Consider the following 21,623-nt stretch of genomic DNA (forward strand, 5'->3'; position numbering starts at 1 on the left):
AATGCCTCCAATTTAGACGCTGCAGGGAGGAGAGGGAGAGAAACGGTGGGGAAGCACGAACCAGTCTCGGAATAGCTGATCGGAACGTACGGAATGTACGTACGTACGTACGTACGTAACAGACTGCACGTACGCGGCCAGAAGGAAGACTCACAGGGGAAAGGACTCTGCCGTAGCCTCGGTGCTGGACACCTGACCTGTGCTGTTCCCACCCGTGGCTCACAGCCGCCAAGGGTGCGTTTCATGCCCCCTTAAGGAAGCAACTTCCGTCGGCCCGCCCGAGTTCCCCAGACCACAGAGCTGGTAAGTAGGCGTCGACCCTAAACCCTGGTCTGTCGGATCCTAAAGGCCTGCCTCTTCTCGTGAAACCTTGCCGTTTCCGAACAAGACCAAACCGGAACAAGTCCAGCGACTAGAAAACACCGAGTATTTGTTGGGCACCTGCTGTGTGCCAGTCATTTCTGCAAGATTCCGCGCTGGAGGCACGCCTTGGGCTTGGCTCTACTTAAAAGGCTCTTGTGGAATGTGGCTTCTGGACGTACTAGGGTCTATCCAGTCATCTGCCCCATCAGGCCAGGCTTTAAAAAGCTGGTTTAAGAACAGGGTGGTCTCACAACACTGTGTCTGATTTCTCCTTCACTCTTGGCTCCAACCTTGCTGAGTTTAAGGTCTGTAGTGATCCCAGCGCCCACCTTCTGATGCATTCCCTCCAGCTGCCCTGTCTCCTGACTTCTGTGAACACTAATCTCTCTTCATTTCTGGGGAGGTCTTTTTGTCTGTTTTTTTTGTGGTCAGCAAAACTGATTATGTATTACATTGTAACTCAAAGACGAAGACTAGAGAAAGACAAAAGAATGGATCCATACCTCAGATTTCTCTTCTGTACATAGAAAGAATCAGAAGTTCCGTGGTGATAATTTTGTTGATATTTTGTTTGTGTTTGAACAAATATAGCTTGCCTGAAGATCAGAGTGCAGAGCTAAGCCCCTAGAGGCCAGGGAGTGGTGGCGCACTCCTTTAATCCCAGCACTTGGGAGGCAGAAGCAGGCGGATCTCTGTGAGTTCGAGGCCAGCCTGGTCTACAAAAGCTCCAAAGCTACAGAGAAACCATGTCTCAGAAAAAAAAAAAATTAAAGTCAATTATAACCATCCTCATAGACCACAGTACTTGAAACACAACATTTTCGGCAGTTTTGACACGCATCCAGATGATTTACAGACGGATGTATTACTAAGGTAAAACTCACCTTTAGGTGTCTCCCAGGATACAAAAGCGTCAACTAAAGACAAGCCTTGTTTATAATAGAATGTTGTTAAGTCGAGCCAATTGGCATCGAGGGTGTTGATGACGGCCCCTTTCCGCGTCACTTTCATGGACAGGACACCCTCTCGGTAGCTCCAGCAGGCTGACTCCTCGTCAAAGGCATTGAAGACCATGTAGAGCTTGTGATCTGAGGACAGGCGGTCAGGAAAGGGGGGGGGGGACAGTCATAATCTTACACATCAAAATTCTTAATTCGTTCTTCGTGAGACGACAAACATACAAATAAATATAGAAAATAAAAAAAGTACCCGCCACTCAATTACAAAGATTTGTGTGTATATCTGTGTACATGTGTGTTTGAGGGCATGGACGTGTGTGTGTGTGTGTGTGTGTGTGTGTGCGTGCGCGCGCCCGCGCACGTGCACAGGTTGGTGTTGGGTGTTTTTCTCAGTCCTTCTGGATCTTGGGTTTTGAGTCAGGGTCTCTAACTGAACCTGGCCATCTTGTCTACTTGTCGATCACTGGGGTTTCAGGCATCACATCTCCACATCTGCCTTTTAAGGGGGGAGCCGGGCATCGAACTCAAGACCTGGTGGTTGTGGGACAGGTGCTGTCCTGACTAAGGTACCTGACGCTCTCCCCGCCCCCGACTCAGGTGAATCACATGCTGATGCCGTGCCACGTTAGGTTTGGATTATATATGATATGATATGATATGATATAATATAATATGTATAATATATAACAAGACAGCGGACCCAGGAGAGGCCTCTACGAGGTGGGTACCGTGCAGCGTCTCGTCTCTGAATCCATACTCTAGAGATAAGTGCTAGAATGAGTTTGGTATTCATTGTTCTCATGAAAGCTCCGAGTTTTTAAATACAGTTACACACCACGTAAATACTTGACTGTTTAAAAAACGCTTTAACAGGGGTTGAGGATTTGGTTCAGTAGAGGGAACTTGCCTAGCAAGTCCTGGGTTTGGTCCTGAACTCAAAAGAAAAAACAAAACAACCCAGGGACAACAACAAAAACAAAACTCAGCACAACCTCAGCAATATACTGTTCCGTTTTTTAACCTCCTGGTTCTTTTTCTAGAAGGCTGTGCTCACATGGAGCCCTGCCACGCACGGGTTCTGAACCCGAAAGGCCAGGACTCCACTGTGCCCTCCAGGGCCAGCGCCGAGCCGAGGTTTATGGCAGCTGCCAACTTGCTAGAGCTTCTTTTGTTCCGGGCACTGGGCTGTTTTCCTTCTCCAACCCCATGAGGGAGGCTCTGCAATTGTCCCCTTTATAGAAAGAAAGGGAGGCATTTGTCTCTAGGGGCCGTGTTTTCTTCACGGTTTATGGAGTCTTTAATTTTCTTTGATGTTGCTTTAAAACAGAATTCCTGCAAAGATGTCAGGAAACTTTACACAGTCCAAAATAAAAGAGAGAAATGCTCTCGGTTTCTTGGGAAAACTTGGGGCTTGGCAGGGAAGGACAAACTTGTCTACGGCTATTTCTGGCTGTGGGAACCCATTGTCACAGCGCACACATCACGGGGCTCCATTGTCACATTCTAGGGATGGCCAAAGCAGGCCATGGACTCCAAAGGTGAAGAGCACGCATGGGGATGGGAAAGGCCTGCCCTGAGATGCTCACAGTTTACTGAACAGCTGTAACCAAGCTACTTTCTCAGTCAAGTCTTATTTTTTTTTTTTGGTTTCTCTGTATAGCCTTGGCTTTTGGAACTTGCCCTGTAGTCCAGGCTGCTCTAGAACTCACAGAGATCTGCTTGCCTCTGCCTCCTGAGTCCTGGGATTAGAGGCGTATGCCATCACCGCCCGGCCGTCAAGCCATTTCTTGCAGCACGGCTGGATGAGCCGTTTGTTTTAGAAGAGGGGCTGGGTGCCTGAATTATGTGGGTGGCTTGGAGGGTCAGGAGGAAAACTAACATCTGAAACCTTGCCTTGCCTTATTTCTAGCAATAGTTATTTAAAAGCAACCCCAAAAGATTAGATCAGTTCACTCTCCTCGTAACCTGCAGAAATTAACGTTGTTTCTATTTCTCTAAAATCACGATACAGTTTGGGGAACATAGAGAACATTGTCTTTCCATCCATGCTGTTACCTCCTCCCAGCTCTGGTCTAGAGCAGCCGGGACTGCTGTTTCCTTCTGTCCCCTGTCCACTTTCACGCTGCGGTTCCTCCTCCACTCCGCTGTCAGACAACTGTCCGCTGGCGTCTCCTTCATCCCAGCTTTTGCAGTTGTCACGGGAACCGTGTCTCCCGGGTAGCCCCGATTCTGCGTCTCCATCATGGCTGGTTCCGTTGCAGTGTGGGGACGGGGAGTCGTACTGTGATACAAACCCAACAAACTTCTTTCCTCTCTTGGCGGCAGCATTAATCTGAGGTTGAAAGAGATAGCAGGACCAAGGTAAACCCCATGTGTGACGGAGGAGGCCACTGGAAGGTGGGATGGAACTGACCAGTACCGAAGCCACACTTCTAAGTCAGCTGGGAACTGCTAGCATCCACCACTCCCAAGGTCATGTCTCAGTATCAGCGTGACTCGTTACCAGAACGAATGCTTTAGAAATTACAGAGATGGGACCCTATTTTTCTCTGAGATTCCATCATATTTGGCAAGAACTAGTAATTTTATAGCAGGACTTTTGGACATGGTTAACGATAACCTTTCCAGTTGGAGCAGAAGTAAAGACTGTTCTGGAACACTCCCCAGAGTAACTGAAGCAAATACAGTCTCACTATTAAAAAAAGGCACACCGCAGGGTTCGGTGTTAAGACAGGTGTTAAGAGGCCAGCTCTTACGAACGTGCACCTGAAAACGTGGCCCAGGTCAGACGCAGCTGACGGGGAGCTTTCTAATCTGCTGACGTTCTACGTCTGCCTCTGACCTGGCCAAGGACACGGAATCCGATTTGATCCTGTCCGTGAGGACCCAGACTCTGAGACAGATGGCATGAGGTCAGAGAAAGAGTTCGGGATCTCAGCAATGGTGGTTTTCACGTCTGGTACTATTTCCATCCGACCGCTTCTGAGACTCTTATTTCCTCTGAGCACACAGCGCCCGAGATCTAAGGGTTTTCTTCGGCTTTTCGCTGTTGTGACAGTGTTCTTTTCCTGAGTTCAGCTGGCAATACTTCCGGGGAAAATGCTGTGTCTTATCTGTCTTTGTATTGCATTATTGGATAGGTATACTGTAAACATCCATTAAATAAATGCAGAAGCACAAATGCTTTCTTCAAAAAAATTTTTTTTCTTTTCTGCGACAGGGTTTTTCTGTATCCCTGGCTGATCTTGAACTCTCTGTAGACCAGACTGGCCTCAAACTCAGAGAGATCTGCCTGCCTCTGCTCCCCAAGTTCTGGGTCTAAAAGTGTGCACCACCCTGCCTGACTCTTAGTGTTGGTTTTTCCCGACCACTGTTTTAAACACTGAGAAACTAAACATTTTTTGTATTACCTGGGAGAGAGCTATGACGGAGGCTGGGGATGGCAGCACTGACGGAGTGAAGTGGGTTCTCAAACGCAGGAAGAACCGGAGAAAAGAAAGGGGATCAAAGGGGTCACCTCGGGCTGGCTCAGAGGGTGGAGTTCAAGGAGCCAGAACCCCAGACTGAGGCCAGGGCAGCCTCGTCCCTCTTCCTAAGATCTCGCTAACACTGTGTGGAGACTTGAGAGAGGAGGGAGGTGTGAGAGGGCCCCACTCTCTGCGAGTAGAAAGGAGTAAATTTCTTGTCAGTGTCCTTTCCGGGTATTAGGTTTGAGTGGAGACATTCAGGAAAACTCGTATGATAGCACATACTTCTTCTTCTGGAAAAGTCTAGGAAGACATAGATTGATGTCTTTTCCATTTTAACTTGGAGGTTGGATACCTCTAATTACGCTTAGTTAATCGTGTGTGTACACGCACACGCGCGTGTCATGGCATGATAAACATGAAGAGGGAGGGACGACTTGTAGGAGCTACTTCTCTCTGACCACTCAGCTCGCCAGCTTTGATAGCCACGCCTCTTCCTGCTGGGTGGTCTTGCCAGCCTTAGAGGACTGACGATTTTAAATGCAGTATTTTAAAACCCCGAGAGGAGAAAAATACAAACTGAATATTAAAAATAGAACGCACAGGGGTGGGGATTGAGCTCAGAGTAGAAGGCCCGCATGCTGGAGGCGTGCACGAGGCCCAGCGTTCAATCCTCAGTACCAGATACAAGGACGCGAACTAAAAATAGAGCCGGCACTGACAGACAGCGAAAGCTGTTCAACTTTCAGTCTTACACAAAGTGCCTGTTCAGAAATACTTGGCATTCGTCGATCGCGCTTGCTCACGCCCAGGGCAATGCTGGGATATTCCGCCTGTGTGCTTCCCGAAGCCTTTCCCTTGAAGGAGAATCCTGTGACATGACACTTTCCTGTGGAAGTGGGTCTTTAGTGCGCCCAGGGAGTCCGATTCAGAATAAGCGCTGCGTGGTCATCCATTAGGACCCAATGAGTAGCGATGCTTTCGTTTGCAAAAGAAACTGTCTGGAGCGGGTTTCTTCCCAGAAAAGAAATACCCAGAATGGCGGCCCTAAACAGTGTGTGCTCTTTAGAGAGCCCTGTCTCCCGGACTTTGCCACCCGCGCAGATGAACGGTGACTTTGTACCTCAGTGAGCAGCGCTGTTAGCCGTTCTGAGTGGTGACACCGCCCCGCAGACGGTTTGAAATCAGCGACAGAAACACACGGCATCATTTCCTTTTCTCTTTCCTTTGTAGCCCAGTCTGATTTGGTGCTCGGTCTGCCTGCCTCAGCCGCCTACACGCCGGGATTACAGGTAGAAACCACTGTGCCTGGCTCAGAGGATTGCTAACTGTGGTCAGCACGCCCCACTCTGGTCTCACAGTTTGTTTGTTTGTTTTTGTTTTGGAGACAAGATTTTTCTGTAGCTTTGGTGCCTGTCCTGGAACTAGCTCTTGTAGACCAGGCTGGTCTCGAACTCACAGAGATCCGCCTGCCACTGCCTCCTCAGTGCTGGGATTAAAGGCGTGCGCCACCACCTCCTGGCCGAACTCACAATTTTTAAGTGAAAGTGCCTTGGCTTGGGTTCTTGACTCTATATTTAAATTAAATAAAGGCTAGCTGGGTGTGGTGGTGGTCAGTTTAATCCCAGGACTCAGGAGGTAGAACTCACTCAGGTGTGAGTTCGAGGCCAGTTTCGGGGACAGAGTTCCAGGACTGCCAAGTCTACACAGTGAACATCCATTTCAAAAACAAAACACACACTCCCCCGAAACAACAACAAAAACAAGCAGAAGGTAAGAACTTATGAGTAGACTGATGTGACAGAAATAACTTTCACCAAAAATACTATCAATTTAGAATATTTATGTATATATATACATATATATACATATATATATGTTTTTTTCTGGGTTTAGTCAATCTACATTTAGTGTTCAACTTTTTATTTATGCAGCTTCCAAAGAATGCAGCAATTGCAAATTTTCCTTTGATTTCTTTTCAAGTTAATTTTTCTTAAAAAACATAATTTGATTTCATGCGAACTCCCCATTCACAATTGAATATGCTTATTTTTTGTTTTCTTTCAGACTTTTTTTTTCATCTTAAAAAAATCCCACCCCTTTGTCTCATCTGAAACTTCTGGAATCTATTTTCCGTGGAACAATTGCCTACTTCCCCAAGTACTGACTCAGTCACAGCTATTCTTGCTTTTTGTGTTGCCGTGTTTGTTATTAAACATCTCCTTCTTTGTTAGGCAGGGTTTCTCAGTGTAGCTCTGGCCGTCCTGGAACTAACTCTTGTAGACCACACTGTCCTCGAACTCACAGAGATCCGCCTGCCTCTGCCTCCCGAGTGCTGGGAGTACCGCCTGGCTGTTATTAAACTTCTATGCAGTTGAATTTACTTCTGCTAACTCTGTTCTGTCTTACTGGCCCTTGTTTATGTTTTTGTGATGGCTAATCTTGGCTGTCTGCTTGGCTGGATCTGGAATCAATTAACAGGCAAGCTTATGGAATTTTCTTGCCCAGTTCGACTGCTCTAAATGTGGGTGGCACTTCTGGTGGCACCCCTGATCCTTAAGGAAACGAAGACACCCAGCCTTTGCTCTTGGCTTGCCTGCCTTCATGGGCTGCCAAGGTCGTTTATGCTGGCGCCAACTGGCAGCTGCTGCTTTTGACTGACATTCGAACCCAACTCCTTCAGCCTCCCAAGACTGAAGGAAGACCAGTGGCTCTCTGGAATCTTCCAGGCCTTAGGGACAGCTAAGGCATTTGGTTGTGGAAGGAGCAGCCTCAGTATGAAGGTAGCTGTTGCTGTCCTATGTAGGCTGTGCTGTGTAAACCAACCTAGCAAGCTCCTTTAACACACTCATCCTTTTGTTCTTCCTCCAGAGATCCAGACGAGTGGAGTTTTCATTGATACACAATTTGGCTCACACGCTGTACGTTTTGAATTCTGTAGAATAAGCCATCGCCAGTTCCCTAATCTGGGTCCTGTACTGTAGCTCAGGCTGTGGGAAACTCACTATGTGGTTCAGGCTGGTTTTGAACTCAGCATGGAGCTGAGGATGACATTATACCCATGGTCCTCCCCTCGCCCGGTGCTAGGGTTACAGACTGTGCCACCGCGCCTGGGGTCTGTATAGTTGTCAGGTGAGAAGGGAAGCTGTTGCATAGTGTCGCCATGAGGGAGGCACAGGCGCACCCAATACCTTCTCTATGAGTTCCTTCGCTGCGTTGTTCGTCTCCGGCTCGTAAGGTAGAGGACACTCCTCTATCACGAGTCTTGCATGCCTTTGTCCACCTGGGGCTGCTGGATGCTTGGGGCTGCAAGGAGAACATGGCCATGGTCAGGTGCGAACCACTTCTTTCCTCCCATGTCCCCGTGAAAACCGCAAGCAACTCAGAAGTGAGGTCAAGGCTCTCCATTTGCGATTTCAATCCCAATGGTTACCACAATCAAAATGCCACAGACACGCAGTGATTCCTGTTAACTACATTTCCTTGTAGCACGAATCCTAATTGTTTTTTAATAATAAAAACCTGGAGTCAGATATTAGGGGGTGAAAACTGAGAGATCAGAGAAGCAGAGCTGCCAGCCACTAGAGAGATCTTTAACCTCTACCGAATCCTCAGACCAAAGTGATCCTGTCCTCAGACTGCTTCAGAGTGTACTCCAGACTGCACCCAAGGACTGCAACTGTCTCCCCCAAACCTCAGACTGCATCTGAGCTCCTTTCTCTTCCTTCTTTATATTCCTCTCTCCACCCAGCTATATCTCTTCATGTCTCCACCTCGCTAGTGTTGGGATTAAAAGTGTGGGACTCCCAAATCCTGGGATTAAAGGTGTGCACCACCTCTGCCTGGCCCCTGGTGATTTAGCTCTGCACTCTGATCTTCAGACAAGCTTTATTTGCTAAAGCACAAACAAAATATCACTACATTTCCCTAATTTAAACTTTCAGCAATTTGATTCCCAATTTAAAGTGAATGAAAGAGACTTTGTTATTGGACAGAGCATAAGTAAAAACAATCTTTTTAGAGGCAGATAAATATGTCTGTTTCCCAGCCCTGTCTGTCCTTTACTGATCTCTAATTTCTGCCAAGTTTTAGCACTTCTGAGCCTGTTTAACACCAAAAGTGGGAAAGGTAGTTGGCTATCCACAGTTGATGGAGTTTGTCATCAGGACCAAAGTTTAGGTTCAATCCCATGACCTCCCCTCCCCCCCGTGGCGCCCCCCTCCTTACATTTAGCATTTAGGGAAGAAGTCGCCAATGTGATTATCTAATTTTGAGACCTTGCTGTGGTAGGGCTTTCTGCTACACAAGGTTTATGATGTGAGCTGGTTTCCTCATGAGAACAGAGGGAATTGGAAGAACGCAGAGTGGGCTACCTCGTTTCGCTAGGTGCTTACGCTCACTGCCGTTCCATGTCTTCTAGTGGTTGTACAGGAGTTACTACACCCAGCTTTTTGGGGTGCTTCTTGGGTCTATTTCCTTCCTTTTGCCCATGACATCTTCACTTAGTGCCTGGTTATTTGGTCCCAAAGAGTAAAGACAATGGTCAGGAGGGTTTGCGTTGTTTTGGCTCTTTTCTTTTGAGCAGCCCACACCAGTGTCAAAGTTGGGGTCTTCGCACCTCACTCATCCTGCTGAGTGCCCGGGTCACTCCCCAACCCTACATGTACCACCACCCTTGGCTTAATCAGGGCTTTTAAGGATGTGTGTTTCCTTATTCCAATTCAATATCAGCTGCGAAAAATGTGCCTTGAATCATCATCCCCTGAGTGTCCTTCATTTTCCATCACACCTTCAAAATTTCCTCTCTTTTAGATTAAAGAAAACCTGCGAGGCGGTGGTGGCTCACGCCTTTAATTCCGGCATTTGGGAGGCAGAGGCAGAGGATTTCTGTAAGTTCAAGGCCAGCCTGGTCCACAGAGAGAAACCCTCCCTGTCTCAAAATATCCCCTGAAAACCAAAATCCAACGAACCAAACGAAAAAAACTACCTCCCCGAAAGACGAAAACAAATCCATCCCTCCGAATGTCCTCCGAGGGGACACTCTGGAGCTCACCTTGCTTTCGGGCGAGACAGCACCACTCTGTACAGACGACTTGCTGGCAGGTGTTTCCTATGCCCCACAGGTTGTAAAACTGGATGAATGGCCCCAACGACGTAGCCTTTCAGATAGTAGTCTTCCACTTTGGCAGCGATGTCCAGAACCGAATTTATCTTGATGACTTCTGGGTTTGTTGAAGCTGAAAGACCAAAAAAAATGAAGAGAAATTTTCCTATTGGTAACACTGTCGACCTGTATGGGAAAGAGGGGTATGCAGCTGGAGAAGGCGTCTGCAACGCTACCGAGATATGAATTTCAGTGGCTACATTATCTGTAATATTTCTCACTTTATGGAGGACAGTTAGGACTGTTATCCAGAGGCGGACTTGGCATTGATTATCTTGTGAATAAGAAAGCAATATGAAATCAGTTCCAGGTCCAGGCTGGCCTGGTTTCCCAGTCATGTGACCTGTGGAGTCCAGCACAGGAAGAAGGTTAAGATGCAGATGAGGAAGAAGGGTCAGGGGAAGTCCCTGTCCCCAGCACTAACACTCCCATGATGGAACAATCCCGCCATCGGTGAGCACACACACCAGCTTCTCGAATGGAAACGAGACACTCAACAGAAAGCTATGCGGGCCAGCATGAATCCATTTCCTTCCATTTCTATTCCCCTTTGGATTTAAACTAATATCCTACATCTATTCTATTTTCTTTGTCGTTATGAATAGAAATGAAAATGGGGAGGACAGCCCTGAACTTTGAAGAAACATCTGGTCTCCATGTAAACATTCCATCCCTGTCTGTGTGGCAAGCCTCTCGTCATTTGTTTGGGTTAACTCTTTCTTAGCGCTTGGTCTACAGACCCCGCCTTTCTTAAAACAAAGCAGCTGAAAAACTATACAGTAACGCAGAACAGACTCTTAAGGCTAAGGAAGAAAATATAACATAAACGTATCTTTAGAACTGTGCTGATTGGTACATAATTAAAAAAAAAGTCCTTTAATGGGTTACAAGGCATGGGGCAGGAAGCGGAGAAGTTTGACGTGCAAAAGTCCCCTTAGCCACGCATTCCTGCATGCTTTGACGTGACAGCTTGGACTTCTGAACCTGCCACTCTGTTTGACCACAGTCAGCTTTTCTCCCCTTCCCTGTCCCCACCCCTGAGTTAGTTCTTCCTCCACTGGCCATTCTGCCCTGTGTTCCAGTTACTTGTTTATATACCTGTCCCGGTTGTTCGACTCCTTCAGGGCAAGGATCCTATCTTACCCCTTTCCGTACCTCACACGTTCCTTCGGTCATTACATTAAACGGAATTACTGTTTGTTAAGAGAACAGGTAAAATTATCATACAAAGATGGAAAGCCGATCACTATTAGCTAGGGGAAATAAAAAGTTTGGTTAGCAGAGAAAGGCAAAGTGGCAAACCCTGGCAGTGCCAAGGACCTGCCTTTCATCGTCTTGGCCATGAAAGCGAGAATGGTCAAGAACACTGTGAGGACCGGAGCGATGGCTCAGTGGTTAAGAGCACTGGCTGCTCTTCCAGAGGACCCAGAGAGAGAGACAGCCAGCGTCTTCCCACATGGTTGTCCCTTCCTTGAGCTCCTGATGTGACTGCCCTCAATGATGGATTGTGACCAGCAGTATAAGGAAAAGGAAACCCCTTTCTCTCCACATTGTTTGTAGTCATGGTGTTTGCTATGGCAACAGGATGACAAGCTAGGATGAAGTCTGACGGAGAGGAACTGTGTGACTTTTATCCAAACGCCTTACTGAGCTGGCCTTGGTTTTCTGGCTGGCTTGGTAGTCACTACTAGGTGTGTATGTACATGCGTGTGTGTATATGTGCATATGTGTGTATCTGCATGTGTATATGTGCATATATGCATGTGTATATGTATGTATGCAAATATGTGCGCATGCGTGTATCTGTGTGTGCATATACGTATGTGTGCATATGTGCCTCTAGGTATGTACATTCATATGTGTGTATGTGTGTATATGCGTGTATGCAAGTGTGTATGTGTGTGCATGTGTGTATCTGCGTGTGTGTATGTGCATATAGGTATGTGTGCATATGTGCACGTAGGCATATACAGGCACATGTGTGTATATGTGTATATGTATGTATGAAGTATGTGTGTATGTGTGCACGTGTGTGTTGTAGACCAAGGTGTGTTGTTGTCGATCTCCGCCTCAAATTCAAGCTTCTCGTGGAGAGCTTCTTTTCATGCCCTCCCTCCATCTGAATGTTTTCAGCCCAGCTGAAGGCTGTGAGGAATTCAGAGCTCTCCCTGGAGGGCAGAACAGTACACACGGAGGAAGGACTTTTCAGCCGCTCTAAAGACTGGGCCATTATGTATCCATGACAGGCTCAGCCTCTGAGGCCCAGCCTTGGAGTTGACGTTCTTGCATTGGGCTGCAGTATCAGAGGCTCTGTCCCCCTTTAAACACAGGAAGTTAAGGGGGAGGGGGTGTTTTTCTCCATAGCAGCCGTAAGCTCTCTCCTCAGCCTGAGGGTTGCACACATTCTTTGAGAGGAGGGACAAATGGTGTTACAGCCTTGGTGGGCGTGGCTGGTAACTGTGAAATTAGTGCTACAGGATCTGTGAAAGCATCTCGGCGTCCTCCAGGGCGATCATGAGGAGCCTGGGCACAGCAAGTTGTAATGGTTTTGAAATTTGTGCAGATGCTAAGTGAGTTTATATTACTACAATCAAGACTTGTTGAAGGTTAAAAAAAAAGTTCTTCTCAAAGCTTCTAAACTAAAATATCTGTTGATCCATTTCATGTTTTTTCACTAAAATGTGCCCGTGACAAAACTCGAACCTTGTAATGCAAGTCAGAGGGCAGGGTGGCTCATGCTTGTCATTCCTACGCTTGGGAGGCTGAAGCAGGAGGATTACCACAAGTTCTAAAGTGGCCTGTGTTACATAGTGAGTGTCAGGCCAGGCTGGGCTATAGCAGAGGCCTCAAAATGCAAATGTACCAACCAACCAATCAACCAATCAACCAAAAAGCCCCAAAACCAAATTGGCACAAAGATACAAAAAGTCACATTCCATATAAAGTTGAGAACTGTTAAACACTGGAAGTTCTGCTCTGACAATGCAATTCTATGAAGACGGCACAAACCACACATGTTAATTCCCACCAACTCGCCTCTGGAGATGGGTTTGTATTTATAAAACACATCTAAACTTCTTTTCTTTAGTAAAAACAGTGTGAAAACACAAGCAACTTCACCACCATCTTACAGGGCGGTGGCCAGGCAACCTGCATGCCCTCCCGGCGGCTGCAGAACAGAGTCAGAAGCAGCGACTTCCAGCCTGTGCCCGGTTCTGTACGAACAGATCACATCCGTTCTGAACCCCTACAAACCCTTCCAGGTGGATTTTTATTGATTGATAAGATTTAAGGAGAGAGGTTAGGGAAGTGATCCACATTGTTAGTCAATTCTGAGGCTGAGCTGAAACCCTGGCAGAAAGACATGGGAACTGGGAACACCCCAAGTGACCGCAGGAAAGAGGACTTCATTGATTTGGACCATGTTTGTTGAAGATTTGTGAATTCAGGCATGAGGTCAGCCATACCAGTGGTTCTCAACCTTCCCAATGCTGCGACCCTTTAATACAGTTCCTCATGTCGTGGGGACCCCCAACCATAAAACTATTTTTGTTGCTACTTCATAACTAATTTCGCTACTGTTATGAATCATAATGTAAATATCTGATATTCAACCCCTGTGGAATGGTCTTGCGCCCCCAGGTTGAGAACGCTGGTGTAGACTGTGGTAGATTGTTAAGTGATTTAATGTGTGGCTGTTCAGCTTATCTGATTTATTCTGTAAGTGAGAGGTTTTAGGTAACTGAGAAATACAGAATGCTGTGTTAATAACATCGTCTCGGTACAGTTAAATGAAGTAACATTACAGCGTTTTTTCTTTTCTTTTTGTCTTGTGTTTTGAGACAGGGTCTCAGGAGCCCAGGCTGGACTTGAACATAGGGACAGTTACCCTGCTCCGGCCTCTTGAGTGCTGCGGCTAGAGGCGTGAGCCTCCTTGCTTGGCACTGGAGCATGCATCCGAGAGACTCATGGCGGTTTCGGAATCTTGTGACCCGCCTTTCTATACTTTCTTCCTCATGTACTGCGCAGCCTCCAGGCCCCAGAATTCCTCTCACTTCTGGCCTTTGCTCATCATGTCTGTCTTTCAGCCTGTTTATCCCCACTGCCCTTTAAGCTTTTCTCTGGAGGGCAGGTATAACACATCCAGGAAAAAAGCATGGAGCCTGCTTTAAATACCGAAACTTCAGTAACCATTAATTAATCAAAAATGAGAAAGTGGCCTGCTCTCCAGAAACCTCCCATCCCACCAGCTCCAATCTTGGCTCTCTAGCTCTCTATTCCCATCACACCTGACCCCGGCTGTCCAGTAACCACTGCTGGTTAGCGCCAGAGACCGGGAATGCAGCCCCCATCCCTATAGTTCAGTGTCAAGCCTGCTAAGGAGCGGTCGGCCCCTGGGCTCTTCTGCCAGGCCAATCCGTGGGTATTTGGAGCCTTCTGATGGAATCCCACAGCGTTCACCGGGGTGTGTCCTCCCTCAACACGTCACAGCCAGCGTTGGACTTGCCCGTGAGCGTGTTTCTCGAGTTCTGCAGTCATTGTGGTATAACAGCTAAGGGGAGCCATGACATTGAGCCGTGTAGCCCCTTCGGCTGCTCAAGCGTAGTGCTGGGCGTTGAGCGGGTGTGACTGAGGTCAGGCGGCCCAGAAAGACTACCATGTACTGAAACGGTTAGTGCAGGTCTTCTGCAGTCCACTGAGCCCTGAGTGAGTGTGCTCTTGCTTGGGGATTCCCAATTCTTGACTTGGACATCTTTGGATACCCCACGGTGTGTGTGGGCAGTGAGTGTATCTTCAGTTAACTAGAAAATGGCCTTTTTTCTCTCTCACATGGTTATTACTTCACTGACGCCTGTCTGTGACAGCCTCAGAATGTTAGCTAATCTGGGTGTTTTGTAGCAGCGGTTTCGGTGTGTGTGTTCCTGATCACCGGTGACTGGAATACAGTTTCACGTCTTTTTGGCCACTTGGATTTCTGATTTTGGCTGTTCTTGTTGTTTTAACTTCGGCCCGGTGACTGTGTCCTGATCTACGCCTATTTCGTACAGCAACTGCAAGATGTATAGTTACTGGCCTGCTTCTCCAGCCTGGTGAGAAGCCTGTTCCCGGACACCCTGGCTCCATTAGTGCCACCAAAGATGGCTTTAACTAAATCTCTACTGTTCTATTTATAAATAAGACACGAGATTCAAAGGCTGGGATGAAAACCTGCGAGTTCAGAGAGGCTGAGTAGCAACTAACTAACCTTCTTTCCTCTGGCATCTCTGAAAAGCCCCTGCCACTTGGCCAAAACCAGAAAAGCCTGCGCCCTCCACGCCCCGCCCACCTACTTCCTGCGCGCCTTTGTTTTCTGGATCCCCTCTGATGTTCAACTACCTGCTAACTCCGCTTCCTGACCCACGGTTAATTTTATTTAATCAACGTAAATGCAAACCCGGGGCTCGCAGTGTCATCAAATATCCCTCAACACGTCCAGATTCTCGCCTATTCTCTGTATTGTCTGGTGGAGGTAATTTACATATTTGGGACAGAAGCCTTTATCAGGGTCTCATTCTTTATAGCTCAGGTGAGGTGGCGCTTCTGAAGAGCCTTCCTGGACCTGCCCACTCCGCTCGAGGGCTCTTCCTTTGCAGCCCTGGCTGCGACATAGTGCGGACGCTGGTTGAGCGTTTCCCTCCCAGCTCGCGCACAGGGTTCTCCTGCAGCTCTAGTCTGCTCCAGTGCACAGAACCAGGCTTCTCTAGAATGTACCCCAGAGTTTAGCACAAGGGTTTACAGACAGCTTCTCACCTGATGCAAGGACACAGGTAGGAGAAAAAGCCCCAGAGAAGACGCAGGGAGCGGGCGGGAATGTGTGGGCATTGTCTCCTAACCCTGACTGGTTTTTGGTTTGTTTCTGAGTCAGGGTCTCCCAGCACAGACCTGCGGAGCAGACAATGATGACTTAGAATCAAGGATCCCCCTGCCTCCACTTCCCCGGTGCTGGGGTTATAGGCCCGTGTCTTGTCTTCGTGCTTGGTTTTATGCAGCACAGGAGACCGAACCCAAAGCTTCACGCATACTAGGCAGACACTACCAATTAAGCTACGTTCCCAGCTCTTGACATCTTTAAAAGTGGGTCAGCTGTGTGCTATTAATAGGGATGCCCCCCCCCACCAGTTTTGGAACAGAATTCTTTCCCACAATAGTCTGCATTTGTGAGATTTGTTATTTTTCTCAGGTAGACTATGACATTTCAAACATGGGCATTTCAAACACAATGGAACACCCGATATAGCTTAGTAAAAAGAAAGAATGGATATTATATTAATCCTTAAGAGGATTCAGCCGATTTTATTACTAATTTCTCCCCTTGCAGCACTTTAACCTCTAAAAACCCATTGATTGTTGGGAGAAGTGCCCCAGAATTTATTAGATTGATACAGTTACACAAAATATAGCCTGACTTTTTTTCCCCTCTTTTTTCGTTTTTTTGAGACAGGGTTTACTCTGTAGCCTTGGAGCCCACTCTTGTAGACCAGGCTGGCCTCAAACTCACAGAGATCCACCTGCCTCTGCCTCCCGAGTGCTGGGATTAAAGGCGTGCCCCACGGTCGCCCGGTGACAAAATGTAGCCTGACTTTTCTTTCTCTTCACCCTGTCCCTTTCCACCCCTTTCTTTGTTTCCGACAGGTCTTGCTATGTAGCTCAGGCTGCCCCTCAGGCTGGCAGCCTTTCTATCTCAGCCTTCCTAGACCTCGGGTTCTAGGCGCACGGCACCCTGCCTCCCTCTTCCTTTCAACGTTTATTTCTGACCAGGTACGTCTTAAGCCTTGTTGGCTTTCAGTGCATTCTCTGTAGAACTTCATTCCCAGTCTTCTTGAATGTTCTTGAATGTCCCCTGTATTAACCCTGCGCTCTCTGCTGCCTGGTGTCTCTCCTTCTGCCAGTTCCCCTCTCCTTGCTTTTGTTGAGTTCTTCTCTTTATGGCTGTCACCAACTCAGCCCACGACACTAACTGGGCCCATGCTCCCTCCTTTGAACCCTTTATCTCAGTTCCCCTTCAGACCACCACTTCCGGCTGGCCTGGACTGCGAAGAGGAGTAAGGGCTGGGTTTAAAGAAGGAAGGGAAGTGGGCTGTGACCAGCCTTGGAGCTAGAGGTGTTTTCATAGGAGGGACAGGGACAGCTGGCCTACCGTGAGCCCCTACGAACCAACGCCTGCCTGATTCAGCAGCATTAGAATTCCCGTTTGCAGACAGGGAGGCAGCTACAGCAGGACCTGCGACCCAGGAACTGGGACTAGCGAGGCTTGTAGGCCCAATCATTATGCTTATGATTTTCCTCATTGAGATGTAAGGGGTGAAGACCAGAAAAGGCTCAAAGAGAGGGCAGGGACAGCAGAGAGAACGAGAGAACAGGCCCGGGGAGGAGTAAAGAGAACTGGAGGGCCAAGAGCCTGGGAAGTTTAAGCTGTTTGTTTCTTGACTGGGTTTGCGTGCACGTGTTGTGTGTGTGTGTGTGTGTGTGTGTGTGTGTACGCGTGTATTTGAACGTTCGCACACACGCGTGTGAGCTCCAGTGTGCCTAAGAGGGCAGGGCGAGCAGAGGCGGACACTGGTTATCTCCTGCAATTACTTTCCACCTTATTTTTTTGAGACAGGCTTCTCTCTGGATTCGGAGCTCATGGTTGGTTAAGGCTGGCCGGACAGTGCTCGCCAGGGGTCCGCCTGTCTGCCCCCCACTCCAGTGCTGGGATCCAGTCCTTGGCATGGGTTGCCAGCACCCTGCGGACCGAGTCATCTCCCCAGCAGCAGCTAAGATGTTTAAGGAGAAGACTGAGAAGAGACTCGGGAGCTCACCCGTAGCAGAACAACTCGAAACTTTCAGCCTTGGAATGAAAATGATACGTCATTCTCCTAGAACACTTCTGCTACTATGGGAACTCCGCACGGCAGACTTCGCCATGGAATGACTGTGTGTATGGGGAGGTAGAAGGAATGGGAAATAAATAAATTGTTCAAGATAAATTGTAACACAGAGTAGGGACTTGCCGTTTTTTAAAGCACCCCACCCCCAAACTTTATTCTCTGTTCCACAGCTTCCATTTGGGAAAGCAGGAGACAGGCGCATTGTGGACACACACGGCTGTCACCAGGCCATTTTGTTTCTGCCTAGGTTTCTCACTGTGTGGTGGTCTGGCAGCCAGGAGCGGGCACTATGCATTTTTTTCTTCCAGCAGTTCCAGGAAGGGATGGTCGGTGCCAAGCGGAGGGCTGGCATGTGTTAGCCCACCCAGACTCACTGTCTTAGCCGCTGGAGTGGCAGGCAGGTGGCTGTCAACGACAGGGGGAGAGAGGCAGGGAGATGAAGGGAGGAGGGGGCGGAGCCGGGCTGGTACACAGAGTCCTGGCTTCTGCAGCCAAGGCAAAAGCAAGACCAAAACAAATGGGCAAACAAAACCCCCAAACAAGAACAAGTGGGAGGACCGGGAAGAGACGGGGCCAGGAGACCAGGCGCCTGCAGCAAATCGGAAGCAGATGCTGGCTGAAGACGCGAGACTGCTTTAGCGTTAGCGTGCGCGCGCAGAGCAAACCCCTGCCTGTGCTTTACGACGGAATTTACGCTTTTGCAGCGTCTAGAGCAGAAGGTGGGAATTATATTTCTTTCATGGAGAAAAGGGTTTCTGCGAACAGTAAAACCAAACTGACTGTTGAGTGAAGGCTGTATGTGTGTCTTCTCGATGAGAAGGTAATCGCGTTTATATGCATTTGTTAGAGGTGATAATATCTTGGATTGGTATGAATCAGAAAAAAACATCAAGTCCGGAAAGTTCTATAGTCCTGAAGTGAGCTGTGCACCAAAATCTTAAAGTACAGATGAAAATGGTCTGGCCTAAGATTCACAAATAGTTAAGGGCACTTTTTTTTCAATTCTATGCATTTGCTACCCCAAACAGTCTGCTTTGATAAGGAAAAGCAACGGAGCGAACCCCACTATGGAAGCATCCCAACACAGGGATTTTTCTCAGATGGCTTTTTTTTTTTTTTTTTTTTTAAGGCATGGCCACTTTTGGAATCAGCGGTGCCAAAACCCGTTTAAAATTCACACAACAAAGAAAACATTTAGACTATCTCCGCTCCTTCTTTAGGCAGCCTTATCCTTACTCTGATCAAAATAGCTAGGCAAACATGTTTGGGGCACAGGTACTGATCTTAGGCTCTTTAGAAGGAGTTTGCTTGCTGGCCAGCTCAGTTTTTGACAAAGAAAAATGGGCTGCTCTTGCTTCCGCACAAAGATACACTGTTTTCAGGGGAAAAAAAAGTGGTGGTAGGGGAGGGGGGAGGGGGGAGAATAAAATACAATATCTAGTAGGATAATTTAATTAGTATAAACACTACGAATTAATGAAATGTATGACTTGAGAGAATTAAAATTATGCTTTGCTATAAGAACTTAATACTAGTTTTTAGAAAACTTGGCAAGCAAGTTTCTCTAAATTTCTTTCTTTCTTTTTTTTTTTAGCACATCACAATTAAAGATGCAGTTTGTTTGAAACACTGTTACATCCTTGTGTCTACAGGACACGTGTCTCTAACAGCGTGCAGTTTTCATAAGGGGGGGGGGCAGAGCCTTCCCTGAAGCCGAGCTGCCTGGGCCCCTTCTCCAAGTCGCCTTCTGGGCTTGTTTATTTATGTTTAGAACAAAGTTTCTCTGTTAGGGATGGAGCAGCCAGCTGAGGAAGTGGCTTCCAGAAGGCTGCTTTTTTCCCTTAAAAAACAACAAAAAAAACCTTCTTGTTTTTTCAACTTTAGTTTGGTCAAACGTATCACAAAAGTAACACAATCACAAAATTCAACACACTGGCCACCTCAGACTTGCCTTAGCCAAGTTTTCCACAAGGCATACAAGTAGCATTGCCCACAGCTGCAGTCCTATGCCTTCCAAATCTTTTCAAAACACAAGCTGTCATTAAGGCCACAGCAATTTGGCCTGGAAAACAAGCGTTGGTCCTATTTGCTTTAAAAATGAAAGGAACATTTCCAAGTAGTTTTCCTAATTCTGTACACGAGACACTTTTTTTTTTAAAGCACACAACAAAACAAAAATCTCCCCAGATATAATTAAGAAACAAAGCGTCATTGTTAGACGACCAAACAATGTCATTTCGAAAAAGAATCCACAGGTCCACACTTCAAAACTGAGTATTCTCTTATTTTGGAAACAGATAGCATTAGAAGTAAGGAGTACCTTGTAAAGTCAAGTCCAGCAGGGCATATTCATAGGCAAATTCTGTCTTTGTTTCTACTTGCGGTCTCTTCAGGGTAGAAAATATTTTTCCCGGGCTGCTATCATCAGGGTCTTCCAGCTTCCTAAGTCCGCACCCCATGGCAAAGTTAGCAAGGGGTTAGATTGCGGAAAGAGCCAGGGGAACCGGAGCAGCCAATTTTCTGGTTCAAGCTGCGAAAACCAAGTTCCCGACTTAACTGCTTGGTTTGATTTTCAGCGAAATGATAGATAGCCAGAAAAAACTGCGGGTCCAAGGTGAGGAGCGGGGGACTGTATCCATTCTTCTGTAGAGTCGCTGAGCCCAGGGTTTAGCTCCAGGTCCGGGGCGCTGGGCTCGATCTCCGAGAAGCTCGCAAACTGCTCCAACTTAGCGGAAAATTTCCATGCCACGTCAATTTCCAGCCAGCCAGCCAGCCCCCGACCAGAGCCCTGCCGCTCAGGGCTCGGGGCTTTGTCTCTCCCAGCTGGCAGACTGGAAAAGAGAGGTCCAGAAACGGAATTAAAGGCAAAGTACAACTCGGGTGTGGTTATCTGCAGATGGAAGATAGAATCCGTCAAAGTGATGCCTTCTGTCTGTTGTCTCTCCTCTGTCCTAGCTTGCTCTCTCTCTCTTCCCTGAGTCTACTTCAAGAGATCCAAAGGGAGGGGAGAGAGAGGAAGAGAGGAAGAGAGGGAGGGAGGGGGAGTAGGAGAGAGGGAAAGGAAGGAAGGAAGGAAGGGAGAGAGAGGGAGAGAAGGAGAGAGGGAGAGAGAGAGAGAGAGAGAGAGAGAGAGACTGATTCCCAGATTCTCAGTGTGGTTGGAAAGGAAAATCAGTTCCAGAGAGGAAGTGAGCTTTTTGAGGGAACCCTGGAATCCTACAGAACAGAAGGAAAAAAGAGAAGGAAAGGAAGGAAGAAAAAACAGGATGCCTAAGGTGGACTTTTTGAAAACCCTTCTGCATGGAGTTTCTTTTTGCTAGAAAAATGTGCTGATTTAAACCACGAAGGATAAAAAGCATAAAAAAAAACCCTAAGATATTTTCATAAAGACTTAAGGAAGAAAGATGATAACGGGGCAAATATGGTCAAAGTACATACATGCATGTATAGAAACATCATGGTCAAAGTACATACATGCATGTATAGAAACGTCATCATGGTCAAAGTACATACATGCATGTATAGAAACATCATCATGGTCAAAGTACATACATACATGTATAGAAACGTCATCATGGTCAAAGTACATACATACATACATGTATAGAAACGTCATCATGGTCAAAGTACATACATGCATGTACAGAAATGTCATCATGGTCAAAGTACATTACATACATGTATAGAAACATCGTCATGGTCAAAGTACATACATACATACATGTATAGAAACATCATCATGGTCAAAGTACATACATGC

The 21,623-nt window shown here is 47.2% G+C and overlaps 1 protein-coding gene and 1 long non-coding RNA gene across 2 annotated transcripts in view; one reads left to right on the forward strand and one right to left on the reverse strand.

Annotated features, from left to right (window-relative positions):
* Rftn2 (raftlin family member 2) overlaps positions 1 to 20,828 on the reverse strand; it is a 38,884-nt gene extending 18,056 nt beyond the window's left edge. The window contains exons 1-5 of the mRNA XM_041668590.1: positions 20,184 to 20,828; positions 9,843 to 10,026; positions 7,981 to 8,095; positions 3,378 to 3,654; positions 1,248 to 1,451 (exon numbers count right to left, since the gene is read on the reverse strand). Of these exons, the coding sequence (XP_041524524.1) occupies positions 1,248 to 1,451; positions 3,378 to 3,654; positions 7,981 to 8,095; positions 9,843 to 10,026; positions 20,184 to 20,322 (919 nt within the window). The 5' untranslated portion in view covers positions 20,323 to 20,828. The remainder of the gene's footprint in view (positions 1 to 1,247; positions 1,452 to 3,377; positions 3,655 to 7,980; positions 8,096 to 9,842; positions 10,027 to 20,183) is intronic.
* On the forward strand, positions 135 to 17,931 carry LOC121459082. The gene is made up of 3 exons (XR_005975900.1): positions 135 to 303; positions 16,626 to 16,751; positions 17,596 to 17,931. It is a non-coding gene; the product is annotated as an uncharacterized LOC121459082 (long non-coding RNA).
* Positions 20,829 to 21,623: the final 795 nt, after the last annotated feature.

This window comes from Microtus oregoni, unplaced genomic scaffold (assembly GCF_018167655.1).
Source record: "Microtus oregoni isolate MIOR12 unplaced genomic scaffold, Mior012 000018F_ref0000195, whole genome shotgun sequence".
NCBI lineage: Eukaryota > Metazoa > Chordata > Mammalia > Rodentia > Cricetidae > Microtus > Microtus oregoni.